The following is a 17131-nucleotide window of genomic DNA, read 5'->3' as shown; positions in this document are numbered from 1 at the left end:
CACTTTGCTTCCTTTGAGCTGCAGCTGATTAAAGTGGGGCGTAAGGACCCGTTCTACTGTGCTGTGGTCTATCGTCCACCTGGTCCAAACGGTTCTTTCCTTCAGGAGTTTAGTGACTTTCTATCCTCCACTGTGAAGCTGTCCAGACTGGTGATTGTTGGTGACTTTAACATCCACGTTGATGATCCCTCTGATCACTTTGCCATGAATTTCTCCAGCCTTATGGACTCCTTCGGCTTTACCCAATTTCTAAATGCTTTTTTAATATTTTTACATTTTTTGTTTTTGTGAAGCGCCTCATGATTTTTATCTTGAGAGGCGCTATAGAAATGATATTTTCTTCTTCTTCTCCTTTCTTGGTAGAGTTGTTTCACTTTTTAACCTGCTTTGTCGGGGTTTCATTTGGATTATTATTCTTTTTTCATCTGTGTGAAATAAAACCTAGTTCCTCGGATTTGTGGAATGAAAAAAGGATTTACGAGTGGGGTCTCCTCCTGTCAGTAACCAAGCAAAGGTGAGATGCTGGTTGTAAATGCCATCCCTAGGCGTTATTGATATAAGTCGTTTCCTCCATCCTCAGCTACAGGTAAATTCAGTTGTCTCCTCAGCATAAAAGGAACTGCTGGCAAGGGTCTTAACCTGAAGTGTACATAAGCTTCATGGACTGAGGGTGTGTGTAGGTGTGTTTGAGCCTCCTTATTTCTACTTAAAGATATATTGGTCAGAATTAGAAGCCCTGGGTAATTTGGTGATTGCTAATCAACTCTCTACAAAGTAAGGCTGTTTGTTGGTAACTAGATGCCACGCTCACTGCACCGATTACAAGCCAAACCCTAAGAACTGAATAACATTTAGAGGAGTGGAGCTAGCCTGGTAAATTGGCTTGTAACACCACTCCTCCTCCTCGCCCTGTACTTGGAGCAATATGATGATTTAAATAATTAGAAGGAGCCGACTCATTTAAGCTAACATATTCCACTTGCTGCAGCCAGGATTCTGTGAGAGAGAGCAAAGAAATGTGATTACCACAAATCAAGTCATTAACTAACAGTCTTAGAAAAAATAGTTCAACAACCCACATTTAATTTTTCTAGTTTTCTGCTCAGTTGAATTTGTTCTAATATTTATGAGATTTCCATGATTTGCTTTATTAAGCCTGATATTTAATCTGTGTGGTTTTGGCCATGGGCAGGACACTGTCTCTATGGGGTAGTGGGTGGGTAACAGTACAGAAGCTGCAGAGGGGTGGGTTAAACTACGACTCTGCTTCCTGGTCTGGACCCTGGGTTGTCATGGAGGACTAATAAAACTGGTCATGTTCCTAGAAAGAAGAGCTGCACCATCCAAAGAGGGATGGATGCCGTCTCTCCGCATCAGACCAGGTTTTCCCCAAAAAGTTTTCCAATTATCAATGTAGCCCACGTTGTTTTCAGGACACCACCTAGACAACCAGCGGTTGAAGGACAGCATGCGGCTAAACATGTCATCACTGGTCCGAAGATACCAGGCTTTTTACAATCTAGTCCAAGTCAGTACAGATTCATGCATGCGTCTGGAGGAGATCCCAGCCCAATCTAATCTCCCCCGACTCATGCCCGAAGCATGCTTTTTATCCTTTGGGGAAACTGTCCACTCCCATATGGGGAGTTGAGATGACAATTTTCTTATCCTCAGAGTAGCTAACTAGTGGCTCGTGGTATCATTATCTTTGGAACTGAGGCTCATTCTCTTCCATAAACTGTGAGTGTTCTGCACACACCGAGTCTTTCTGCATCAGAGTTGCTGTTGCAGCCAGAGCGGATCATCTGGCCTTGTGTGGTAAACAGGTTCTGCATCTGCAGCATTATTAGAGACATCACATTAGGTCAGGAGAGAAACAGAGTCCTGCTTGCTGTCTGCATGTGCCTCTGAGGTCAAAGGTTATCCTGAGAGGTAAACAATGTCCTCCTGTTGTCATACCAGACTAAAATGCTTCCCGTGGCTCACATTATCCTTGTTATTCCAAACCAAATACAGAAATGCAATATTGTACGATGTTGTTTCATATATATTGTTTATAGCAGACACTACAAGAGGATGTGAAGAGAATTAGAAAAAGCTAAATTTAGTTACTAAAACAATGTTTTAAGTGCTTACTTGATTTGTAAATCCTCTTCTATAAGTAAACATGTGGTGTTTGATGAAAGATCTGAGCTGCATTTCCCTAACATCTTCTTTTCATCTTGCTTATCCATGCTCCATCTTTTTCTCTTCTTTCTTTTTTCAGTAGCGCCAAACCACAGCACAAGTCATCACTTAGCTTTTTTCATGCTTCTCATGCAGCATGTCTCACATAATCAGACGTTGGTGTGTGTTTACACACTACTGGTGTTTTCTTGGTCACACTTCTGCACAAAAACACAGACCTGGATTTACTGGAGACAATTGAAATTCTTGTTTTGCATTGTCTAAATTATGCTTTGCTCTGCTCATCCTTGTTTTTATTAGAGAGAATTATTGCAGGAAAGCAGCATCTCCATCTACTTTCCAGTAGGAGGGGTTAATCCACCCATCCATCCATCAGGGTGAGTCCTGCTCTTGATGGATGCCCAAATGCAGAAGAGCTTAGCCTAATGCTCCTCGCTGTCTGACTGCATCATCCTCTCCTCTGTGTAGTCACACACACACAACAGATGGACCACTCTCATCACCTTTCAGCACTGGTGAGCATCCTCATAAGAGTGAGTGAATGAAGGGAGTGGAAGGGATGATGGGAGAGAGAAACGGCGAGGTGGGGCTAGACGTGCATCACAAGTTGCTGTCAGATCAGCTAGAGGCTCTTTAGAGCAACGGAAGAGCAGAAGGCAGATGGAAAAAGGAAAGAAATGGGGAAAATCTGAGGAATTTGTCCTACTTCCTCACAACGCTCAGCTCTTTTTTCACCTCCCCCTGCGAATCTCCTTAAAACTTTGAGGCTTTCCTCCTTTCTTTACATTTCTGTTGGTTTTTCTTTTTGCTTGGACTCATTCAGTTTGCTTTGCTTGAACTAATTAAGCAGCATCAGATCCTGAATGGACAATGAGAGATGTAACGGACTCTGTCCTGGATGGTCACTTCATCCCATCGTAGTCAAGGTTTTATGCTGCTGAATGTGCGCGTGCATGAGCGGTGATAACGTCTTGCACAGAGCTGTGTTGACCACACATGGAGCTGTGCTCTTCCAGTGGGAGCTGGAGCGCCACGGACCACACGGCCTCCTCCTCCAGGACTCCTGGTGCTGCTGAGGTGCCTCACTGAGCAAAAGAAGCTTCCTAAACTGCCGTCAGCTGTTGGCCTTTTTGTTCGTTTTCTTCTCTTTTCTAGAGAATCACAATGAGTCCTGATCTGCTTCTTCTCCTGTTACTTACACCCCTACTGAGGGCACAAGTGACTCCCGATCTTTCATTGGTGGTAACTGGAAAGACATCGAACAGCAATGATTCTTCAACCAATGGCACGAGTCCTTCAGAAACGTTTCCCACACAGTTTGCAGGGACACCTTCAGAAGCTCCCATGGAGCGGGAAGATGATTGGTCTCCAGCAGAGGCCTTTTTATACACCGGAGATCCTTCCACTCTGAAAATGGCTCGGTGCTCGCGAGCGTACAGCACTCAGGGACAGACTGGATCTCTGCCGAGCAACTTTGTTGGTCCCCTCCGACCAGCTCTCGATGCTCTGACCAATACTGCAAATTTTCTCAACATGGTCTTCCAAGCCAGTGACCTGAGGGAGAGTACGGTGCAAGAGGATATGGAGTGGTACCATGCCCTGGTCCGTGCCCTCCTGGAGGCTGACACACTCATTCAGCGGGCTTTGCTCACTTTTGATGCTGAGCCGACTGCCCAGGCACCACAACTAGTGCTTCGTGCAACACGTAACCCAACTGCTAAGCCACAAGCCATTATGCTCCAGGACTTATCCAAGTCTTGGGAGAGCCTCCACCCTCCAGCCCCAGCTCCTGATGATAGCTGGTTTCGAAGCTTAAAATTTCCAGAGTCCTATCAGCAGGCAGCTGACCTGTCCAAGCGGGTGCTCCTCAATGACCTCAACACCTTAGACACTCCCAAGTGGAGTCAAGGTGACAGTTATGTGACCAATCACAGCGGAATACGCTGGGCCAGAGCCCCATTTCTGGACTGCAAGGAAGGACGCTTTGTCCCTGGCTGGGTCCTCACCCTGTCCACCTCCTTCTATGGTCTCAAACCAGATCTGACTCCAGAGTTCAGGTCAGGACTTGCACATCATCACTCATAGATGCATATCTCAATGTAGACCTGACAACATAAAACAAATTCAGTGACTGCCTCACACTGGTGATACTATCACCATTATTTTTAAAGCCTTTTTCATCAGCCCTCCTACACTGACCAACGTGATGTACACTACAAAACTAGTTAAGCAGCAATGCAGCAATTAAATAACCTAAAAAATAGAATTAAATGAAGTGTGCAGGTGAAGTAAAAACTCTAAATAAATCTAAAGGAGAACAATCTAAAAGGTTAACACTACCAATGTCAGGAGAAAACCGAATGACAAAAAAAAAAAAGATTTCAGGCATTTTTTAAAGTTCGCTGATTTTGGAGCTGGTCTGACTGTTATTTGGATTAGGGGTGTGACGGTACACCTAAAATCCTGGTCTCGTACATACCTCGGCTTCACTGTTCAGTTCATCTTTGGTACAGTGGGGGAATAAGGCAATGTTGCACATAACACCCTCTGTGTGGGTGAATTGCTCATTTTCGGCTTATAGCAGTTAAACAGGACGCAAAACCAGAGCCGGACTGCCCAGAGTAGCAGGCGGGATGCGCTGCCAGCTGCTAAACTTATTTAAGGAGTTGTACAACATTCTATGTTTAGAGGCTGGTTCTGCTGGGAAATGTTTCGATGATGGAACTGTTTTCCGTGAACGCAGCCTGTTCTCTGTCAGCCGGCAGACCAACGAATGTGGGCGGAGCCATCCTAGAGAGGAGTGTGACGAGGTTCTGGTCGAGTTCTGTAGAGGACAGTTTTTCCTGGAATGTTGGTGGCTCTCAACAGCATATTATATTATATTATATTATATTATATTATATTATATTATATTATATTATATTATACTGTAATTTACTATGTTATACTATACTGCATTATATTATATGATATTATATTATTTTCTCCCCCTACTCATCCTTCACGATCTTAGTGCAGCATTCGACTAGCCTAGTGAACTAGACCAAATTCTTGCTTTGCAAAGTTGGGTCTAGGCATGCTCCACTGGAACCTCCGCAGCTCCTACCAGGACTCTGGCTAGCCAATCACAGCTCTCTAGAGGGGTTTCAAACACATAAAGAGCTGTGATTGGTCCATAATGGTAGGCCAATCATAGTGCTCTATCTGCTTAGTGAACAAATCACAGAGCTTTATCTGCTTTGTGGGCCAATCAGGGCACTCTATATGCCTGGTGGGTGGGATGATGCAACAGAGTGAAACCAGAGTACGTCACATTCATTGTCCAGTGGAATGCGGAGATCATTTGAAAGACAACGGTAGAACCCGCCCCACAACCGAGAAACGTCAATGGAGCGTGGCCAGACTAAATAATACATTTATGTAGTCTGGCTTGCCAGGCTAGCATTCAACACCATCTCTCCCTCAACCCTTCTAAACAGATTAGCTTCCCTTGGCATCACCCACACTGCTCTTGCCTGGTTCTCCTCCTATCTCCCCAATCGCTACCAGTCTGTTCAGTTAAAATCCTTTTCTTCTCACCTTGTTGCTGTTTCTGCTGGTGTTCCCCAGGACTCTGTCCGTGGACAACTTTTATTCAACATTTACATTCTTCCACTTGGCCAAATCTTTTACAAATACAAGATAAATTTCCACTGCTACGCAGATGACACCCAGATCTATATCTCCTCTCAACCTGATGCAACCTTTCCTCCAGCCTCCCTGTCCAGCTGTCTCCTTGTCATTAAATCTTAGTTTTCATCATACTTCTAAACTCAACAGCAATAAAACTGAAATTCTGCTCATAGGGAAACCCTCAACTCTTAAAAAATCTCCCAGCATATCAATTAACATTGATAATTCTTCCATCCTTCCTTCCTCCATGTAAAGAGTCTGGGTGTCATCTTTGACAGCACTCTATCATTCAAAGCCCACATCATCAACATCATTCGCTCAGCCTACTTTCATTTACGCAACACCAACCGCCTCCGCCTCCCTCTCTCCTCATGCTATAGCCATCCTCGTACACAGCCTAGTCACTTCCAGGACGGATTACTGTAACTCTCCTCCTTGGTTTCCCCCACAAATCCCTTCATCGGCTGCAACTTCAAAATGCTGCTGCACGGATCATCACTCGTACCCCCTCCAGAGATCAAATCATCCTTGTCCTTCAGCATCTCTACTGGCTACCTACCGAACACAGAATCTCCTTCAAATTCCTGCTCCTCACACTAACACTGTATTGGAGCAGGCGGAGGGAGACTAGCATACCTCTGTTGTCGCTTGGCTTCCTGGGGCTGCAGGCTAGGAGGGAGATCTGGCCATCTGGTTGGGGTCTGGGGTGGTGGGTTGCTTTGCTCAGCGTTGGGCGGGGGAGCCTGCTCATCAGCACCCCCGCAGAAATTGTTGAACTCTGGGAACGGGTGATGGTTGTACCCTTTGTGCAGCGATACCGAGACCAGAGTGAATAGGGTGTGTATGGGGAGCATGAGTGGGTGCCCGGCGTGCATTTTTGTAAGTCTTAGGTTGTATGTGAGTGTGTGAGCATGAGGGAGAAGAAAGAAGAAGAAGAAGAAGAAGTAGAAGAAGAAAATATCATTTCTATAGCGCCCCCAAGATAAAAATCACGAGGCGCTTCACAAAAACAAAAAATGTAAAAAAATAAAAATGAGATTAGAAAATGGTTAAAAATATATTTAAAATGAGCAAAAAATAGACAATTGTGATTAAAAACAAATTGTTAAGAAAGAGAGAGTGACTAGGAAAGAGGGAAATCAGTGGATCCTGAGGAAGGTGGAATAGGTGGGGAGAGCAGAATAAAGAGAGAGAGGTGAAGAAGGTCATCCAAAAGCCAGCTTGAACAAGTGAGTCTTCAGCTGCTTTTTAAAGGAGACCACTGAGTCCACTGATCTCAGGCTCAGGGGGAGAGAGGTCCAGAGTCTGGGGGCCACAGCAGCAGATGATCTGTCACCTTTGACCTTTAGCCTGGTGCTGCACAACCAGTAGGCTTTGATCACTGGACCTCAGGGACCTGCTGGGGGTGTAGGGACTAAGAAGATCACCAATGTAAGATGGTGCTTGTCCATGTAAGGCCCTATAGACCAGAACCAGGATCTTGAAATGAACCCTGGAGTTGACTGGCAGCCAGTGAAGCTGGAGGAGAAGCGGGGTGATGTGGGTGTGTTTGGAGGACTTGGTCAGAAGCCGAGCACAGGCGTTCTGAACCACCTGTAGACGGTTCAGGGAGGTTCTGCTCAGACACGTGAAAAGAGAGTTACAGTAGTCTAAGCGTGAGGAGATGAAGGTGTGGAGAACTGTCTCAAGTTCAGAGCGAGACAGAATGGGACTCAGCTTAGCAACGTTCCTGAGATGGAAGAAGGAAGAGCCAACAAGAGAACTGACATGAGAATCCAGGGTGAGAGCTGGGTCAAAGGTCACGCCAAGATTCCCAATGGAAGGTTTGGTGTGAGAAGCAAGCTGACCAAGAGAGTCAGGAGTGTATGACTGTATATGTCAGGTGGGGCCTCTGACTCCACCCCTCTCCTGGGACTTCTTTTGAAGCCACACATCTTCGTCTACCCTCCCCCTGCCACACCTGGTGTGGGGTGTGGTGTCTTGGTCTGCCTGAGTGTTCGCGGCTCCGGGGCCAGGGGGTTTAAGATTATTGGCGTATGTCTGATTAATCCCGTTGGCTCCCTGGTGGAATCTGAGTCCCTGGGCTCTGCTGGGTCCCCGGCGGGAGTGGTCGCCCCTGGGTCCCGGGTTGCTGGGTTCCGGGCTCGGCCGGCCAGGGAGCGGCAGGCTGCGGGTGGGCCTGTGGGCTTGCCGCCAATATCTCCCGGGACTCTGCCGGCTGCTGGTTGTGGCCCCCCGGGGCGATCCTCTGTGCCTCTTGAGGGGAGCAGGGGCTTTTCTGGTTGCAGTCTCCTTGGGGTCCCTGTGTTCTGGAGCAGCTCCTGGATCTCTGGGACTTGGAGCTCCTTCTGTCTCCTACACATCTTTAGGGGGCAGATCTGTGGCCCCTCACACTCTCTATTGGACGCTCCTATAGAGAAACCTTACATAAACAAGCGCGTGTACACACACAGGTGCTCACATGGTGCTCTCATAAGTATGGACTTGGGCACGTTCAACACTTGTCTTAAGGCTGTGGTTGGCACTAAATGCTCTATGATTAATTATCGTGTGATTGTTCAGTTAAACAATGTTGATTTTATATTTCATCATCAGGTTGACGCATTGATAGCTTGCTCCTGTTGTATTGTTGTGTGTTGTTTTTCTCTTTCTGCAGATCTAGAAGCAGACTCTTGTTCATCATTGATTGTTTATTTTTGTGGAACCCCCCCTACCCTTTGTCTCTTCCTTTCTCTTTCCTTGTCTGGTCGGAATTACAAAGCATAAAAAAAAACAACAACAATAAAATTTTAAGTATCAGGCGTGACATTAAAAGCAAACACTTTGATGCTCCACCTGAGGGTACATCTGTAAGGCTCGTCACCAGCATTCAGACATCAGTTCTGTTTGCTTCACAGCCAGACAGGACACGGGAAAAAATAAATAAAAATTAAAAAATTATCCTGCTCCTCACCCCTCCTTACCTCTCCGATCTCATCCATGTTGCTGCCCTACCTCGCTCTCTCAGGTCTTTCTCTGGCATTCACCTCATGGCTCCTCCTACTCGTCTCATCACCGCTGGAAACAGAGCTTTTAGTCGCTCTGCTCCTCGGCTCACTTCCCCCTGACATTCGGAACACAGAGTCCCTTCTCTCATTGCAGCTGTGTACTATTGTTGAATTCACACGGGGAAAGCCTGGATGGCTTCATCGAATAATGCAACTTATATGTGGGCTGAAGTAAAAACTCTTGTGCACAAGTGTGTGCAGGCAAGTGTGTCGTGAGCCAGTGTTGTGTGGCACTACAGCCATCCTTACGCTGACAAATAAGTAACTAAGTTACTTTCACTTTGAGTGCATGTTATTTAAGATACTTTTTAATTTTACTTGAGTAAAAATGTAGGCAAATACTTTTACTTGTACTTGAGTCAAATTTCATCAAATATTGGTACTTTTACTAAAGTAGAAAATGTTAGTACTCTTTCCACCTCTGGTTATGTTAGGAAGTTACTAGGGGTGTAAAATGATTGCATCAATTGTGATTCATTACAGTTACATTTAGTGAGTTATGTATGCCCCCCCCCGTGTCCTGTCTAGCTGTGAAGCAAACAGAATTGATGTCTGAATGCTGGTGACAAGCCTTACAGATTTTCTCTCAGGTGGAGCATCAAAGCGTCTGCTTTTAATGTCACGCCTGATACTTAAAACTTTATTGTTATTGTTTTTGAATGCTTTGTAATTCCGATCAGACACGGAGTCAGAGGTGAAAGAGAAAGGAAAAGACAAAAGGTGGGGAGAGGGGGGAAGGGAGGGGGGGGTTCCACAAAAATAAATAATAATGAATAATAGTCTGCTTCTAGACCTGCAGAAAGAGAAAGAAGAGAGAAAAATGGGACACACAACAATACATCAGGAGCAAGCTATCACTGCGTTAACCTGATGATGAAATATAAAATCAACATTGTTTAATTGAACAATCACACGATAATTAATCATAGAGCATTTAGTGCCAACAACAGCCTTAAGACATGTGTTGAACGTGCCCAAGTCCATACTTTTGAGAGCACCATGTGAGCACCTGTATGTGTACACGTGTTTGTTTATGTAAGGTTTCTCTATAGGAGCGTCCAATAGAGAGTGTGAGGGACCACAGATCTGCCCCCAAAGATGTGTAGGAGATGGGGGGAGCTCCAAGTCCCAGAGATCCAGGCGCTGCCCCAGAACACAGGAACCCCAAGGAGACTGCAACCAGAAAGGCCCCCGCCCCCTCGAGAGGAGCAGAGGATCGCCCCAGGGAGCCACAACCAGCAGCCGGCAAAGTCCCGGGAGATCTCAGCGGCAAGCCCACAGGCCCACCCGCAGCCTCCCACCCCTTAGCCGGCCGAGCCCGGGACCCAGCGCCCCGGGACCCAGGGGCGACCACCCCCGTCAGGGACCCAGCAGAGCCCAGGGACCCGGACCCCACCAGGCAGCCACTGGGATTGATCAGGCAGATGCCAAAAATCTTAAACCCCCTGGCCCCTGGGGCCACGAACACTCAGGCAGACCAAGGCACCGCACTCCACACCAGGTGTAGCAGGGGGAAGGGAGACAAAGATCTATATCATCAAAAGAAGTCCCAGGAGAAGGGAGGAGTCAAAGGTTCCCAGAGTTTGACCCTTTCTGCTGGGGTGCTGATGAGCAGCCTCTCCCGCCCAACGCTGAGCACAGCAACCCACCACCCCAGATCCCAACCAGACGGCCAGATCTCCCTCCTAGCCTCCAGCCCCAGGAAGCCAAGCGACAACAGAGGTGTGCTAAGACCCCTAGTCTCCCTCCGCCTGCTCCAATATAGTGTTGTGTGTTGATGAGGTGTATTCCATGGCTGTGGTGAGTGGGCAGTGCGGGCATTGTCTGGCCTATGCCAGCTGATGCCACCACACCACCCCACTTGCACCCACAGCCCTCGGTGTCTTCCCCTGCTATAAAACAACCATCCACCTATCCAGTCTCTGCCAGATTATTGAAGACTTTGCGCCAATAAATTCTCCAGCACCCCATTGCTAAATGACTGCGTCAGTAGTGTCATTTAGGTTTACAATTTAGTCGGCACAGATTAAATGAGCAACCTCAACTATGACAGAAGCATTTTGCAGAGGCACACATCTCCGATTAACGATATGATTATATAATCTCTCTCTCTCTCTCTCTCTCTCTCTCTCTCTCTCTCTCTCTCTCTCTCTCTCTCTCTCTCTCTCTCTCTCTCTCTCTCTCTCTCTCTCTCTCTCTCTCTCTCTCTCTCTCTCTCTCTCTCTCTCTCTCTCTCTCTCTCTCTCTCTCTCTCTCTCTCTCTCTCTCTCTCTCTCTCTCTCTCTCTCTCTCTCTCTCTCTCTCTCTCTCTCTCTCTCTCTCTCTCTCTCTCTCTCTCTCTCTCTCTCTCTCTCTCTCTCTCTCTCTCCCCCAGTATATATTTGGATGTTTTCCTCATTATTTATATAAACACCAATAATAACACTAGGGGGTTTAAAGGCTGTGAGCCAAAGACAATATAAGCCAGAGGTGAAGGTTTATGTATTTAAGAAGAAATGTCAGAAATGATCATCAGGGCTGATGTGAAATCTAATCCAGGTCAGATCGATCATCTCATCTGTCTCATGATCAGCAGCAGCTGGATGTTTATGACCACAACATTTCAAGTGAAGCACATTCCAATTCTGACGTTTTATGTCTTGTTAGCCCACGATCCATACTTCCGTTTAGAAACCGTCTCTCCTCCATGGATCTACCTGCCTGTCAGAGCCTTTAACCACTGGCTGGCCAGCTGATGCTGCTGTCAGTCATTGCAGGAATGTGTACGGTGAGGGGAAACAGTTTTATTTTCTCTCCTATGCCTGAGCTGATGGTGACGCGTGGCGCGCCTCGCCGCAGTGATGCGCCTTTTGCGCTAATTGCGGCCCTTCGTGGAGCGTGTGCCAGACTGTGGATGACTGATGTTAGAGGACACACAGATATCTTTTCAGAAATCTCTCAGATTTCGACCAATGAATACCTGGAAAATGCACCGGTGCCCTAGAAAAAAGTGCGGGTATGCTGAAAGGTTATATTTAGAAGTGACGGTGTCGGTACAAGATCTGCTCGGGTGCAAGATCTGCTCGGGTGCAAGATCTGCTCGGGGTCCTTCGACTGCCGATGACGTCAAAGTACGGCAAACCCACTCGGACAAAATACACTACACATCTATACTGTTGGAAAGAATTTAGCAGTTTCGTTATTAAAATAATGTTTCTTAAGACGTAAGTTTGTGTTTATAATGGTATTTGTAAAATAAAACACTGTATTGTATTCATGATGTTGAACTCCTCTTTGGGCACATCCCTTGAAGGATCATAGGTATTAGCAACACCTGTGAAATTGTATTTGCAGGAAAGAAGTGTGTCCCGTTTATTGAAGTATTTGTGTTAAGAGTTTTTGACGTCTTGTCCATGAGTAGTTCAGTTACGCTCATAGCTGCTAGCCAAAACTCTGGAGTTAAAAGTTTTCTGGCTTTACTAAAATACCTGTCTGTACTTATTTGATTGATGGTAGTTTTACTTTCTATAAGACTCCAAATGTAATCATTTGGCACGTTTCTAATTCATAATTTGTAATAATGTAATCAGTGATATTAGCATTAGCATTTCTATGGGTTTTTCCACGTATATTAGCATTGCGCTAACCACTCGCTGCCAGATTGCAGCCTTTGCCATTAGAAAATCTCCTTTTGTCACATCGCAATTTCATTGCACACGCAGTTAATCGTTCAGCCCTAATATACATGCAGCTCTATACTAAAAGTGTATTTTCAAAGAGGTAATGATGGATTTCTTTGTAAAAGTTGTCCATCTTTCCAACAGAAACATTTGCCTGGACCAACGTAACGTGATTACGTAATCCTGTAAGGTTCATGTTCAGCCAATCAACTACTTTGATGCCATCGGCAGTCGACGGACCCCGAGCCGATCTTGCACCCGAGCAGATCCTGTACCGACACCGGCAGTGCCGGTACCGGTCCAAAGCTCTGCTCTCTGGTACCATATTATGTCAGCTGCACTGCCACTGTGGGATTCTACCCCTTTGCAATGAGTTGGAGTTGAAATAGCAAGGTGACTCATGAACTCATGCCCCCTTCAAAAAAACCTTCCTCCTCTCCCTCTGTCCTATGGTGAAGGGGTTAGAGATATCTTCTCCACGTCCAATGACTGCGCTGAGGCAAAGATGCTTGCTTCACTATCAGAAACTATGAAATTCTGCCTTTTCTCCCTCTGAGCAGTGTGTGTGTGTGTGTGTGCATGTGAGTTTGTTTGTTAGCAGTTGGGTTCTCCCACGAAAAATCACTCTAGCCTTCTTCATCGTTGTCAAAGTAAAATCAAAAGACCAAAACAGGTGGAAGTGTTGGGAATGTTGAAAAATGTAGGAAAAATTTAAATATATGTCAGGTGTTCTGCTCTTAAAGATCTAATAAATGAGAGAATGTGGGTGAAGAAGGAAAACTGGTGATCCGAGGAACTCACCGGCGCGTTTTGGCCGCGTACAACCAATCAAAATTTATCCAGGTGACCCTAACTACCTGGATACTTTTTGATTGTTTATGCCCTGAAGTAGGTTGTATGCAACCAAAATGCATCTGCTTTTCCTTTTCTTGCTCATTAAACAGTCCTCACAGCGCCTCGGACCACCAGTTCTCCTTTTTTACCCACATTCTAAAATCAAAAGATGTTGTGGCTTCTTCGGGGTATAAGAAATAACTTCTGGGCTGCTCCTGTTTACTGGCTTTGTTTTTTTTAAACAATTCTGAAGCTTTTTGCAGGACAGTGTAGATTTATGAATGCTGACATTGCTGTGTTAGCTCAGTGCAAACTCTGCTCACAGATTGTAAACAAAAACGTTGTCCCTCTTTCATTTTTATAAAGGAGTTAAATTGACAACCCCCAGCCGGCTGAGAAAAAAAAATCTGTTTCAACGTGACCTTACTTCCAGCATGCTTGAGGCATTAGACTGAGATGATGTCGTTGTAGGATTCTTGCATACTGCACCTTTAATTACACTTACAATAAATATTTCATGGTAACTAAATGCCTTGGATGCTGTGTATTCAATTATTATATGTTTTCTATGTCTAACCAATGTTCTGTGGTGATTATATTTTTACTTGCATTGTTTATTAATTGAACTCAGCTTTGCTGGTTTTGATGTTGATTTTCACACAAAATGTTGGGGTTTTGTGAATTTAGTTTAGGATTCTGGATTTGTGTTCAAAGTTTAGAGAAAATAAGTGGATGTTTCAAGAACTGAGTTTCAGCAGTTCATAAAAATTGTAACAAGAAAATGTGTAATTTTAACAGGAAACATTCTCATAATTGCAAAATATTTCATTACTTTTCCCGACTCTGACCTCAATACTGCTCTGTAAGAATCAGACCAAAGCCAGAAAATGTGAGAAAACAGATAAACATTACATTATATTTAACGTTTATTGTGTTTCTTTAGTCTGACAGGACTGTGTGTGTCATGTTTTAGAGGTGTTATACGTGCAGATGTCAACATTCAGGCTATGGATTTGGACCAGTGCGTGGTCGGTGACGGCTGGTTTGCTGATACGCATCAGTGCAATCGCACCACCATGAAGGTAAACGCAGTACATGAATACAGAGAACATATCTAACAGAATCAACCATTTTCCTCTTCAATTGTTACAGGTGGCCCCAATTACCTTGAAATAGTAATCTGATTACTGATCTACCCATTGAAAAGTCACTTTCAGTAAACTGATTATTTGATTTTAAATTAAGTAAGACTACATGATACTTACTGTAATTAGTTTGATTCTGCAGCCCCCTCAACATAAAAATAACAAACGCTTTTGCTAAGGCTTACTTCATCTTTAAATGCAACGTCAACAATGTGTCGTCTAATATATCCGGTGGAGCCTTAAAACTATAATGTGAAAATACATTTTATTTTATAAGGAATAAAAAATATGATTACAGCCGTGCTGCGACTCTAGGGGTTTCTTCAAAACTGAGTGTTTTTGAAGCTAGAGAACGCCTTCACCAGCACAGAGGATGCTACCAATGTTATTTTGTCGTCTTTAGCTGACGCAGACTAAAACTAGCAATTATATACCAGTTCAAAGCCAAACTTCACCAGTTCCCCTGGCCTCGCCCCTCTAGAACACTCTCGAGCCTAAGGGGCAGCTCCAAATATCACTTCATTTTGTTTAATTTGTGTCAAAGACTTGCACTTGTGGATAAAATCAGTTAAATGCAATTTTGGATATACCTGTGTCACCAGCACTGCCATTCTGTATTTGATTTGTGATTTCCCTAACAAAGCTTTTGTCTTCCCTAAAATAAAATGTGAATCTAAGTTATTCTATAAGCCCTGCCCACCTTGTCATTATATCCAACATATTACCATGAGCCAGGCGTTGTTCCACAGTCGTCCTCTAGAGGGTTATGGGCCTTGGGTTGGCGTTTGGGTTGTGTGACTGGTTCTAGTACATTTGGGTTTTTGGGTGCAGTTTCAGCAAGAATGAGCTAGAATTTCAAACAGGTTTGATTTTCATCATCATATTTGCTCATAGGTCGTAAAGTGACTCACTTTCCATTACTCCCTGTGTACTGCTCAATGAATGACACAAAACTCAGCCAGACATTAAAGATTGTCGCACTAGTGCCCAAAGCTCCCCAGTAATTCGAACCTTGGCAATAAATCTAGCCTAGCAAAAATGTGTGAGGCCTTAATCAAGTGATGCAAATTGAGAGCTTTGCCTTCCGGCTCAGCGGTCTCTTCAACACATCAGACCAGTACAACCACTTCACCGCATATGCAGCACCAGTCTGCCTGTCGATCTCACATTCCATCTTTCCCTCACTTGTGAACAAGACCCAGAGATACGTGAACTCCTCCCCAGCTGTGAACCGCTCCAGCGAAAGCCAGAGATCATGTTGTGATGAAGCCAACAGGACCACGTCATCTGTAAAAACCTGAGACCCGATCCTCAGGCCACCAAAATGGATCCTCTCAAAACCTTGGCTGTGCCAACAAAAGTTATGAACAGAACTCAGCCACCCACCAGAACCTTCTAGAAGTTCCAAAGACCAGATATAAAAGTTGAGGTGATCACTCCTTCCAGATTGTTGCACCCCGACTCTGGAATGATCTTCCTTAATCCTTACGTAGCGTCGACAGTCTGGACACTTTTAAAAAACAGCTAAAGACCCTTTTATTTAAAGCTGCTTTTACCTAAACCTTTAATTTTCTTATTTTTAACTCAAACTTGTAATCATCTTTCATCTGTTCATGATATTTAAAAAATGTATGACTTTATTTTTTGTGATGTTAATCTAATTCTGTTATCAAGATTTTATGACTTGGTTTTATTTTGTGTTGATCTGTGTGAAGCACTTTGTGATTCCATGTCTGTGATGAGTGCTATATAAACAAAATTTACTTACTTACAAACGGGGTGGGACTATCAGGCTCAGTGCTTGGCTGGTTCCAGTCCTATCTCAGAAACAGGGGCTATGTTGTCTCTATTAGGGACTACCAATCAAAGTGGTGTGGGGTCCTCCAAGGCTCAATTCAAGGACCGCTACTCTTTAATCTCTATATGCTCCCCCTGAGTCAGGTCATACTTAATAACAACATCGCCTATCATAGCTATGCTGATGACACCCAGATCTACCTAGCCCCATCACCTAGTGACTGTCGGCCGCTGGACTCACTCTGTCAGTGCCTAGAACAAGTAAACGACTGGATGCAGTCAAACTTCCTTCAGCTAAACAAAGACAAGACAGAAGTTGTTGTCTTTGGCAACAAGAAGGATAGGATGGATGTTGTTGCTCAGCTAGACTCCAGGGGACTAAAGACAAAGACCCAGGTTAGAAATCTTGGTGTTATTGACTCAGACCAGAGCTTCTCTGCACATATTAAGGCTTTAACTAAATCAGCGTTTTATCACCTTCATCAAACGTCAAGAGTCAGGTCTCATGTCCAGACCAGACTTGGAGAAACTCATTCATGTGTTCATCTACAGCAGGCTGGACTACTGCGATGGTCTCCTAACTGGTCTTCCCAGAAAAGCTGTGAAGCAGCTGCAGCTTGTTCAGAACGCTGCTGCTAGAGTCTTAACAAGAACTAGGAGAACGGAGCACATCACTCCTGTTATTAGAACCCTACACTGGTTACCAGTAAACTACAGAATACACTACAAAGTGCTCCTACTAGTTTATAAATCACTCAATGGCACAGGACCAAAATACACGTTCGATCTC

The 17131-nt window shown here is 44.8% G+C and overlaps 1 protein-coding gene across 1 annotated transcript in view; it reads left to right on the top strand.

Moving 5' to 3' along the window:
* The first annotated feature begins 2867 nt into the window (after positions 1–2867).
* gpr179 (G protein-coupled receptor 179) overlaps positions 2868–17131 on the top strand; it is a 46856-nt gene continuing 32592 nt past the window's right edge. Inside the window, exons 1-2 of the mRNA XM_070553608.1 lie at positions 2868–4244; positions 14373–14481. Coding sequence (XP_070409709.1) covers positions 3352–4244; positions 14373–14481 — 1002 coding nt within the window. The 5' untranslated portion in view covers positions 2868–3351. The remainder of the gene's footprint in view (positions 4245–14372; positions 14482–17131) is intronic.

The sequence above is a fragment of the Nothobranchius furzeri genome, chromosome 7 (genome assembly GCF_043380555.1).
Source record: "Nothobranchius furzeri strain GRZ-AD chromosome 7, NfurGRZ-RIMD1, whole genome shotgun sequence".
Lineage (NCBI taxonomy): Eukaryota > Metazoa > Chordata > Actinopteri > Cyprinodontiformes > Nothobranchiidae > Nothobranchius > Nothobranchius furzeri.
Note: the sequence above shows the minus strand (reverse complement) of the source record. Positions and strands in the feature narration are given on the sequence as shown.